We start from the raw sequence: 11,880 nt of genomic DNA on the forward strand, positions 1-11,880 counted from the left end.
TTTTATAGGTTGATTTAAATAATATTTACAGCTTATTGAGTATTTTTGTTGAGTTTGGGTATTTTTGGGAGGACTAACTATGCCGAAATACTGCCGAAATTGTTTTAAAATATATATAAAATTTTGTATTTTACGTTTTATATTATTGTTCTAGAGCATTTTTTTTTATTATTTGATATATTATTTTATGTTCTTTTTAATTCTAGGAGAGGATCCAGCTTCCAGGATAGATACTAGGGGTCCTCCTGCGACCTAAGTCTTTTGTCCTAAGTATTCTGGTGAGTGGATCAATAATATAACATTGATATTTTTCTTAAATGTATTTATATGTGTATAGGTTATTTTGTTTATTTAAAATGGGAAAGGATAAAGTTATTTTATATTTCTTGAATCAATGACAATTTAATTTAAAGCACAGCTGAATAAATAGCCGATTACACTCTGTATATGCACCGAACAGATAACACCTTGATGACAGGTGATTTATTTCCAGCATGATATATATTTATACTGTCTTTGGGACAGCGCTTGATATACAAATAGCCTTTGGGGCGTATGTCAGGTGGTCACCCTTTGGGGGTAGCTCTGCACATGTGTATGACCAGTATTTTATTTGCTCTTGGGCCAAACTTGTCATTATAGAGCCTAAGATACCAGCATTGCTCTCAGGCTGTTATTATGTTATTACACCTGAGATGCCAGCATTATCTGCAGGGCACATATTATGAGTGTATGCGGATTCTATTTTTCACAGTTTATTTTATGTTGATGGAATTAAATTGTATTTATTCAGCTGACTTATTTTAGCTAAATATTTGGTACTCTTAAGTACCTAAACTTATCTTTTCCCCTTTGTTATTTATTTATCCGCTCACTGAGTATGTTGTACTCACTCTTATTTCTTTTAATATTTCAGTTCCTTTTTGGTGATCTACTCAGCAGTCTTCATCTCCTAGTTTATCCTTCCTTCCACATCGTCCACTCAGAGTCTAGAGGAGGTCGGACCAATCCTAGGTCTTTTGTTATTTCTGTTTGTAATTTTGTTAGATCCTGTATTGAATGTACAGCCCCAATGAAGAAGGTTTTGGGTTGTTGTAAATATTTTATGAATTGACAGGTCCAACTATCAGTTTTTCTCTTTTATGCTTAATGTTTTGGAATTATAGCAGGTTACCTGTTTTTATATTATAAATATCAGGGGAGGTTCTGTCAGTTTTCCTGGTCATATCCATCTTTACAGTTTTGGGTTTGGGTATGACAACATATCCATAGCCATATGTCATTCATTCCATAACCCAAAATAGTCTAACAAAAGTTACTAACTTGAATAGTAAATGAAACTAAAAAATTGTGTAAAATAGCATAATAAGAGTTGTTCACTGTATAGTAATCACAATGATCTATCATTCATTTTCCAAAATAGCCTAAAAAAAAGCTTAACAACTATCTGTAATTGATTGTTATCAATTGTTGTTTCTTTTAATTGGTAACTTTCTCTTATTCATGGAAGATTAAGGTGGTGGTTCTAAACTTACTAATTGCGATTCTTGAATTTATGAGTTAGGTGGCTCTGAGCCAATAGATTGTGAAGATTGACATTCTATTCTTGTTTGCATCCTTCTAGCTATTGCAGCAACAGAAGATAGGCTATATACTACATTGACATAATTCTCTCTTGACATCTGTCATTTAAACAACAAAACTTCTTAATTTTTTTAAAAAATAAATTTCTTAATTAAAATTATTAAAATATATTGAATTAAATTGATTTTTACTCTTGCATAAATATTTTCAGTGCTCTTAGAAATTAGTATCCCATAGTCTTGTCTTACCTATTATAACACAACAATTAATGGAATTTGTACTAAAATTATGTAGTTATAATTTTTATAGAAAAGAAAAGGCCATTACCATTCTCCTTTCTCTTGCAATTACACTCCTTGCTTCAACATTTATTGTTGGCTGCATAGTGACGAGTGTTGAATCCGTCAATTTAAAATTTTCTTTCTTTTTCTTGATTGATAGGAATTTGTAGATAGGATAAGTGAGTATCGATTCCACAGAGACCTTAATTCTGTTTAATTTAGATGACCAATTTAAAATAAAAGAGTAGTTTAATATAAAAAGTGAGAAGAAAATTTTTTTTTGATGAAAGTGGTTTTGCCTTGGACAAGCCAAGAAAAATAAACTTAAAAGAAAAATAATAAATAATGCAATTAAAATTTGAGAAACAAATAAGTAATTAAAACTTTCAGCTGAAGGTAATCAAATTGAGATGTTTTGCAGTTGATCATTAGTTAAAAAAATAATTCATGTTATTTTCTATTGTTTGGTTATAATGGTCAAACACACGAATCCCACCAATTATTTTTTATGAATAAATTAATCTGTTTCGTGCTTAAATTAATTTCTAGTTAACTAACAACCCCCGACACACATATAGATTTAATTAGTCAACTGCATTAAGAGAGAATAACTCAAACTTGATCAATAAAAATACGCGATTTATTTAAATCAAATCTATTAATTTTTCAACATAAATTAATATGTTAATTGCTACTTGTTATTAACCTAAATAAACAATTACAGATTTAATTAAATTAATTAGTTGTATGTTGTCTTCCCAAGAGATTCAATGGACCCCTTGAATTCTCAAGAAAATAACAATGGAGGTGGTGTTCCTCAAATTCAGAAATTAATAGAAAATAGAAATAAGATAAAAAGAATTAAAGTACGTAACCTCACAACTTGAATAAAACCTTAATTTAATTTAACCTTCAACTGAATATAATTGTTTAGCCTCTAAAAGTTATAATAAAATTGCAACAACTAAAGAAAAGAAGAAGATGGAGAAGAAGATGGGGGGCAGCAGTAAGAGAGGAAAGGAGGAAAAATATGATGCTCTAGGTTTAATTATAGGAGCATTTATATAGGCACAAAAAAATAAAATTTAATAGTCTAAAATAAACTCTACTACTCCTATCTTGAAGTTGATTTTATTCTTGCTTAGGTGGCAAAATCTATTGAGGTGGCGCTTTCTGAAGCTTCCCATTGTCTTGGGCTACAGATTTGGCCAATGTTGCAATCTTCCAGTCCAAGAATTCTTCAATTCAGCATCTTTTCATTCCTTTTTTCAACTTTCGCTCAAAAAACCTGTCCAAAATTAAATTCCAAATAAACATTAAAATTTATATCAAAATCATAGCAAAATTATGGGATTAAATAAGAAAAAAGTTGTGAGTTTTTCAACTCATCACATAACATTTCTTTTCATAGTTGACTGTACTTGAGTTATGCTTGAGGATGACATAGATTTTTTCAATCCACCTCTCTTACTCTATTGATATTAAATATCATAAGTAGAATAACAATAAAAGATTAACTATTAACAAAAAACTTTCAACATAGAAGTTTAGCATTGACATTCTCTTTTATTATGGCCAGGCTGCAGACAATGTTGACAGTTCATAATCAAGCCCTTTTTGCTCATGGTTCCTAATGTATTCTTGGGTTCTTCATTCACATCTCTCTTTTTCTTTTTTTAAGTTTTCCTGGCATTTTTTTTTTTAATTATGGAGACAATATAAGTGGACCATTTGGATTTGGCCACATGTCAAATCCATTCACAAGCTTCAAATTTCATTCTCTTTATGAATAAGACTTTCTAAGGATGCTCACACCATTTGACACTTGAAACATGTTCCCAACAACAGGCTTCACTTTCCAGAACCTAGTTTCCAACTTAGAATCTTTAATTTTTTTTTCTAATCTTTGGGCAAATAGAATCACAACAAGCCGTTATGCTTTGCAATTTTGTATACATTCTCTTCATTAGACTTGATCTGATCTCCTTCAACATTGAGATTAATAGCATTGTTCTTGCATTGCATATGTAGGAATTAAAGTCTCTACAAGGTTTAAAGTCACAATATTACACTTAGGCCAAGTATTAATAAAAGCCTTGCAAAATACATTTGGATCCTGCTTTATGAAATCATCATATATGCCTTTGGATCAATCTCCTTTACTCCATTAACATGCATCTTGAACTCAACCTCATATGTAGCATATACAACCTTCCAAAATAGACTCTTGTATTCTTCTCGCTTGTGCATTTTGTTTCGGTTAGTGTATATATATATGCACAATTGTGATATTCTACATGAGGTACTAGTTCATGAATAGCTTTAGTTAAGCCATGTCATGTAACATTAAATTATCAAATGAATATAGAATTAATATTAAGATAAAATACAAAAATATATTGTAATATATAAGTAATAAAAGTACCTTTTGGTGGTCACTAATAACTATCAAACCCAATCCATCAATGATGTTCAAATATGTAAAAAGATTCAAGTACCATTTCTAATTGTCTTTATTTTCACATTCCACAACACGCCAGGAGATAGAAAACATATCAGTCTTTAAGAAACAACTATCTAAGCAAATGCATGGTCTGCATCCCTCAACATATCCTTTTCTTAGACTAATCCAATATAAAATCTATTAAACTCTCTTTCTCTATTAGCTTCATTTGATATTTTGAGAAGTTCAAATTTACCTTCTTTGTCTACTTTCTCTAATTTTACCTTGTAAGAACCCAACTTGGCGTAGTAAGCTTCTAAACTACCTCTTATAATATTGAGTGCATTTTTCTTTGCTTTATAACACAACCATTTATTAACAATTAAGGAATATTTCTCTTGCATTAGGTTTACCATTTCATTAATTCTATAATTAGGATTCATCCTAAACTTCTATAAAAATTCCTTTACTAATCATTCAGAAGTTGCCAACCTGTTTGTTAAAGACCTATAATAAAAGTGGGATCCTTTGTTTACCTGAACTGTTCTTGTACTTTTGGTAGAAATATAGATATATCATGGACAATTTCCATGTCATTTTATTGTAATTCTAAGCTCATTAATTCTTGTCCATTTAATTTGATAACCATTACTCAAAGAATACTCTACTACACATTGTCTAAATTGTTGGCAATTCTCAAATATCGTGGCAGTTCTCAAATATCGTACTAACTTCAAACTCAAAGGTGCTATGGTTACACTTGGAATTATAAACTAGTTATCTTTTTTTTCTTATTTATTGAAGACTTAATATCATTCTCATCACTACTTTATGGTGTATGAAAACCATCATCATTTGAATTGTATTCACTTTTATTGTCTTTATTGTTCCTTGCTTTCTCTCCATTATTATCATTTTTCAGCATCTATATATAAACCATCAACACCCAATCCATTCACATTGTCCACATTTAATCCATTATCAAAATCAAATTTTTTCTGCATTACTTCTGAGGACTCTTCATCATCTGTTTCATAATTAGGAGCAAAACTCTCATTATCTATTTGTTCTTCAATATGTTGCTCATTGGGTATATGCACACCATCACTATCTTCATAGTTATCTTCATTCATTTGCACCTCAATTTCAGTTTCAGGACATTCATATTGGTCAGGAGATTCACTTATTAGTACATCAATGACATTTTCTTCTCCAACATCATTAATACTATAATCCCTTTCATCAATTCCTATAACAACATATTCATTCTTTGGACCTCTCCCTTCTATCTCAGTATCACTGCTTTTCAATTCAATAAAAAGCTTTAAAAAGCCAAACTTAGTAACCTCTTCCCACATCTGCTTTACAATTGATGTCATCATACACAAGTGATTGGCATGCCAATTACCCTTAGGTTTGTAATAGCCTATTCTAAACACTTCATCGAAGCCTAAGTCTTTGTATTTTGCCCCAATATCACTATATTTAAGTTCTTCACAATTTAACCAACGATCTAGTAAGCTTTTCCCTCAAGAATACTTTATTAATAATGGTTCACTAAAGACACCATCAATAAAAACTTCTACAAGAAAATTGTTACATATTACTGACAAAATATAATTGTTAGTTCATTTCAAACGCATGATAATAAATCAATTAGAATAGAATTATACAAATGCAACGACACATAAATTAATTTTTTACTACATCCTCAACCACAAGCTGTATAATATAAAGTTTCTAGTTCATGCAAAATACTCATATAACTTCTGCCTCTTTTTAATTAAATATACATAGACTCAACCCATTCACTTATATTTGACTCTGTTTGAATAAATAAAAAAGAGTACCTCGTTTACTTTTGTCTCAAATATTTCTCCTATGTTGTCCTCTTGCCTGTCATTGTGGACCCAATGTTACGTGACTCTTTATCAAACTCTCTATACGTAATCAAGAAGCGATTTTGTTCATGCACTCTCACTCTCTCTATGGACCACATATTCACTTTCTATCGTAGTCGAAGAAGCTTCAAACTAAGTTGCTGTTGAATTGTATTTATTTATTACGATAAGATGGGTTATTTTTGGAGTTAATAAGTAAACCTTTAGTTAGGGTTATTTAAGTTCAGATAGAAAAATTAACTATTGGTTAAACTTGATTTATAATTTACTTAGGTATAAATTAAGAGATATTAAGATTAATCCACCTAAGATGCAATGTGTATTAAAAAAAATTTGATCAAAATCTATTTAGGTAATTGGCTAGAATTGAGTTAATTTGAAAAAAAATTTAAATTTAAGATATAATCTTAAAAAGTCGTAAACCTTTTTTTTTTTTTTTTTTCCAATACAGAACGTTGGAGAAGAAATTTGGGGCATCACTCTGAAATTAACCAAACCAGCCCTCCCCAAAACACAGCCCCTCTTGCCGTTTTAGCGAAACAGAGACACACCCTTGCATTCTCCACCATCATCGCCAGTCCCTCTCGTTGGCCTCCAAGCTTCCCAAATCACAGCTGCTGCTCCTCCATAATCTGACGCAACAAGCAACCCAGGCGCCCAAATGCAAGCACAGGAAACCCAACTGCCTCGTTCTCACTCTTCAAAAAACTCCACCATATCTGCTGATTTAGAACGGGATAGCACCTGAACTTCTCAATCGGTGCCCACTAGTCTCCCTCTATTACTCATTAGCCATACTCCTCCATCACCATCTCTCTTTGCCTTCGAACAGACGTATACAGCCGTGGCGGTGAGGCGATTTCCTCTAGCGGGCGGCACCAGCAACACCACATCAATCAGCGCAGCTCCACAGTGTAGTTACAGGAGACATTGACACTTTCCTCCCGTGGGGACAGAGCAAAGAATTTGGGTATTCTTGAATTTTATTATTAGCTGCATTTGGTCATTTTCGGTTCTATTTTCATGATTCAGCGCAATAATTACTCCTTATTTTGCTCTTGAATATTCTTAAGACTTATTTTGATGTTGAAATCCCCTGTGTCCAAGATTTTTAGCCGAAATCTTATCTCTAGTTGTTGGAGTCATGAAGCTCAGAAAGTGAGATGTTGAGGCTGCCATTTCATGGGTATTGATAGAATCGGGTATTTCTGCTATGAATAGGCATGGGGAACATTTGGATGCAACTGATTTTGGTTTTATTTGTTGTATTTAGTAGCATGGTTGGGTTCTTGATTGTGGATTACTGGTGTTGTATTCGTTTTACTGGGTATGTTTTTGATTGATTAATTTTTGCTCGAGCTTTCATCCTTTACCTTGCGACATTGACCTTGTGATGTTTAAAGAACTCAAATAAATGCTTCAGATAGAATGTACACCCCTTGTTAGCCATATATTCAACAAGTACTTGGTTTTTATATGAACTGGATGGGTCTTACTGCATGTTGGATGAGTGAGGTGAGATGTTATTAGGTTTATACTGAATATACTATCATGGTCGTTGTTATTTGGTTTGTACTGAATATCTCTGTTATGGGTATCACGGAATATGTATTTGTAAAAAAAAAAAAGAAGAAAAAAAAATTGAACTGTTTTTGCTGGCTTTGTATATAATCTGTGCTTTATGCTACTAGAGAGAAAGGAATGGTTAACTTTTATAGGTCGTGCTTCCTTCTTTTGTTAGAGTTCTGTTTTTCCAAGTCTTGGTTAATAATGATAAAACATGACTTTAATATTTCAAAAGGAAATACTCTTTAGATTGTTTGGCTTATGAATGAGCAACGTTGGTATTAGAGGGAATAATAATAACAGTTATGGGTACCCCAAGTAGTTTAATAGGGTTATGCTTATAATTTTAATTTAATTTAGGTGAGTAAACAGATTCAATAGGCGATTTCCTTTGAATCTTATTGCTCCAACCTAATTTAATTTAATTTAATTTAAAGGTATAAAATTAAAACTTGTGAATTAATGATCTAATAGTCGTTTTTCTTTAGGTCATCTTATTTCAATTCAATTAAAATTTTAATATAATAATAAAGGTAAACACTCAAAAGTGAGTATGAAATCCAATAGGTGTTTTCCTTTGGACCATCGTGCTTTAATTCAATTGAAATTAAAATAATAAAAGTAAAATAAGAAATCTTATATTTTGTGTGAATTTCTGTTTTTTTCCTTTTAGTTGGGGCTATTTGTTAATTGGGTTTGGGTAGTGTCGGATAGTAAATTGGTAATGGTAAATGGATTTGGGACGAATATGGATGGTGAAATTTAATTTTTAAATCGGTTTGGTATGGGTTTGGATAGTATATTATAAACAGATTTGGATATGGGTATTTAAAATTTTGCAGGTACTCTACTTGGTACCATTCCTACCTAAGGTTTTTAGTATTTCTTCTCATCACTTGTCTTCTTCTTCTTTTTCTCTAGCTTTAGAGTGAGAGGGACAACAAAAATGGAAGAAACAGCCGAGATCGAAAGGCCGAGGCCTATTTTTAGAGATATTAGACGTTATTTCTGTGATTATTGTGGAATTTGCAGATCTAAGAAGTCTCTTATCACTTCTCACATTCAAAAGCACCACAAGGTTTTTCATCTATCTCTTATCTTTGGGTTTGTGGGTCTGTTCAATTATTATATTAAGCATCACTTTAGTAAATTGGCTTCTTGGGTCCTTAGATCATGTGACTTTTGCATTGTAGTGTCTGCTTTCGTTGTAACCAAACTGCTATTATTTGGTTTTTGATAGTTTTGTTAGTATCTTATTTGTTTCTGCATTTTTTGTGTTTCTTATTGTATAGGAAGAGATGGACAAGGAAAAAGCTCATGGAGACGAAAAAATTGAGGGGGTGAGGTCTAATACTTGCCAAGAATGTGGTGCTAGTTTCAAGAAGCCTGCATATCTGAAACAACATATGCAAAGTCATTCTCTTATGGTATTGATATGGCTCCAAAATTATTTATATTGTTTATTTGCTTGTTTTGGTGTCTATTCTTCTTGGGATGAGTATATTACTGCTGGTTTGCTTATGGCCAAATTTTTTTGGGCTTGTTGTAAACTCAAGGATAAGTGTTGAAAATTGAAATGGATGAAGACATTACCTTTTTTGTATAATCACGCACTATTTGCTCATTGTGATAGATTTGTATTTTTTTGTCAGAGTTGGAAGATTTGAAGAAGTTAGGTTCTTTTTTTAAAGATCTCAATTGATAGGGACTCAAATGATAATTATGTCTTGAGTTATTGATACTGTGTAGCTGCTCATGGAAAGTTTAGTTCTGAAATAATCACTTGTCACTTGTGTAGAAAATTAGAAATATACTTATGTATAATTTCTTCAACATATTTTAAGTTAGAATGATTTTTTCTGCTTTCACATCAACATTGCTGGAGACACCTTTTTCTTATTTGAATTGTAAATTGTATTCTGTTTATTGTTATTATATTATTAATTGCACTTTTCCAGCCTATGCATCTATTGAAAATTAATAATCTTTCAGGAGAGCTTTATTTTTTTTTTTCTAATATGAAAACACCATTTGTGGTGGCGTGAAGCATTGGATCCCACACACAGAACTCCAAAATGCAAGAGGCTGAAAGTTTTGGCTTGGTGGACCAGTATCAGGTTGGGTGACCTCCTGAGAAGCTCCATCAAGTGGGCCTCAATCACGCATTGGTTGAATGAGGTTTGAAGGCTTCCTTACTAGTGTAATCAATTATGTTTAACTATACATGTAATTGTTGCTTCTAATGTGTGTTGCATCTGATTTTGCAGAGACCATACGTGTGTTCAGCTGATGATTGCCATGCCAGCTACAGAAGGAAGGACCACTTGACTCGCCACCTTCTTACGCACGTGGGAAAGCTCTTCAGGTGTCCTATTGAGAATTGCAGCCTTGAATTTGTTTTCCAAGGCAATGTTAAAAGGCATGTTAAAGAACTCCATAATGAGAATTGCCCTTCCACTAATGTTGGTCAGAAGCAGTATGTTTGCCATGAAACTGGTTGTGGGAAGGTGTTTAAATATCCTTCAAAGTTGCAAAAGCACGAGGATTCTCATGTCAAATTAGAATCAGTGGAGGCATTCTGTGCAGAACCAGGCTGCATGAAACATTTTTCCAATGCTCAGTGCCTCAAGGCCCACATCTATTCATGTCACAGATACATGAGTTGTGAGATTTGTGGGACAAAACAGCTGAAAAAGAACTTGAAGAGACATCTCCGCACCCATGAAGCAGGAGGTCAGTCAATGGAGAAAATTGAATGCCATTTTGAGGGTTGTTGCCACGTATTTTCTAGTAAAACAAATCTTAATCTGCATATTAAGGCTGTGCACCTTGAAGGTAGACCTTTCACCTGTGGAGTTCCAGGTTGTGATATGAGATTTGCGTACAAGCATGTCAGAGATAAACATGAGAAATCTGGGTGCCATATCTATACTCCCGGTGATTTTGTGGAGTCTGACGAGCAATTCAGGTCAAGGCCACGAGGTGGGAGGAAGAGGAAATGCCCAACTGTAGAAATGCTTATTCGCAAAAGGGTTAATGCACCAATTGATTTGGATGGGTGCCATGCTTTTTTTCAGTCAATGGAATCATGAGCATTGAGTAGTCATGAGTTCCCCTTTTAGGCTGTTGAACGTAGCTATGTATGCGAAGTGGATGGTTGCTCTGGCGTCTTACTTTGTTACTCTTAAAGAAATAGAGGCTACGGATTGTTGAACTCTGTTGTGTTTTAACCTATTACATATATTGGTTCGGTTCTGAATTAAAATAAAAAATTCGAACTGAATTATTGATTACGAGAAACGTCTAAAAAGCGTCATTGAATTTTCCATCTAGCCTTTACTGCTCTAGTTCCAATTCTAAGTCTCAAGAATCTAAGATACCACAACAATAATTATCTCAAATAAATCAATAACAGTAAATAAGCTATTTTCATGAATTTGCAATAAGCTAACAGCAAATTTCAGAAAAAAAAAAAAAAATCTATAGCAGTGGTTCTTTATCTCAGAACCCAATTTTCCAACAACCTATTTACATGAATTTAATTTAAAAGAAAAAAATTTACGAGAAATTCACAATAAAAAAATTTCGGTCAACAATAATTTCCCACATCAATACTTAAATTTACAACAAGCTATTTGCATGAATAGATTCAGTAAAAAATGAATTTACAAGAAATTCACAAGTCAGAGAAGTCTCTCCTTCTCTCCTTCAATGTAAACAATTTCTTACACAATTTCTTCATACATGCAAGTTCGTGGGATGCGTTAAAGAAAAGGGAGATTTACAATTTAATCCATAGGTATTGCCATTATTAACAAGTCAGTCCCTGTATTTTTAAAAACCTATTAAAACGTCCTTATGTTTTATTTCCGTCAACGAAATAGTCCTTCCGTACTCTTTTCCGATAAAATTAGATAAAAGAGAAGAGAGAAAATTTTTAAAATCCAATTTTACCCCCAAATAAAATCATTTATTTAGTCCTTAAATATTGTTATTATTAACAAGTTAGTCCTTACATTTTCAAAAATCTATTCAAACGTTTTTATCTTTTTTCATATCTATTAAAACGTCCTTATCGTTTCTTTCCGTCAATAAAATAGTCCAT

General features: G+C 32.4%; 1 protein-coding gene across 4 annotated transcripts; it reads left to right on the forward strand.

Moving 5' to 3' along the window:
* Nucleotides 1-6,693: 6,693 nt before the first annotated feature.
* Nucleotides 6,694-10,989, forward strand: LOC110605157 (transcription factor IIIA). 4 transcript variants are annotated; one of them, XM_043954410.1, is made up of 4 exons: nucleotides 6,695-7,411; nucleotides 8,697-8,853; nucleotides 9,068-9,202; nucleotides 10,043-10,989. In XM_043954410.1, exons 1-4 carry the CDS (start codon nucleotides 7,392-7,394, stop codon nucleotides 10,865-10,867), a joined length of 1,137 nt encoding a protein of 378 aa, XP_043810345.1. In that variant the 5' UTR covers nucleotides 6,695-7,391; the 3' UTR covers nucleotides 10,868-10,989. The 4 variants fall into 4 exon arrangements, with proteins under 4 accessions (XP_021599220.1, XP_043810345.1, XP_043810344.1 ...); XM_043954409.1 differs by having other exon boundaries at nucleotides 6,695-7,395; XM_021743519.2 differs by having other exon boundaries at nucleotides 6,695-7,179.
* The last annotated feature ends 891 nt before the right edge of the window (nucleotides 10,990-11,880 follow it).

The sequence above is a fragment of the Manihot esculenta genome, chromosome 2, assembly GCF_001659605.2.
Source record: "Manihot esculenta cultivar AM560-2 chromosome 2, M.esculenta_v8, whole genome shotgun sequence".
Lineage (NCBI taxonomy): Eukaryota > Viridiplantae > Streptophyta > Magnoliopsida > Malpighiales > Euphorbiaceae > Manihot > Manihot esculenta.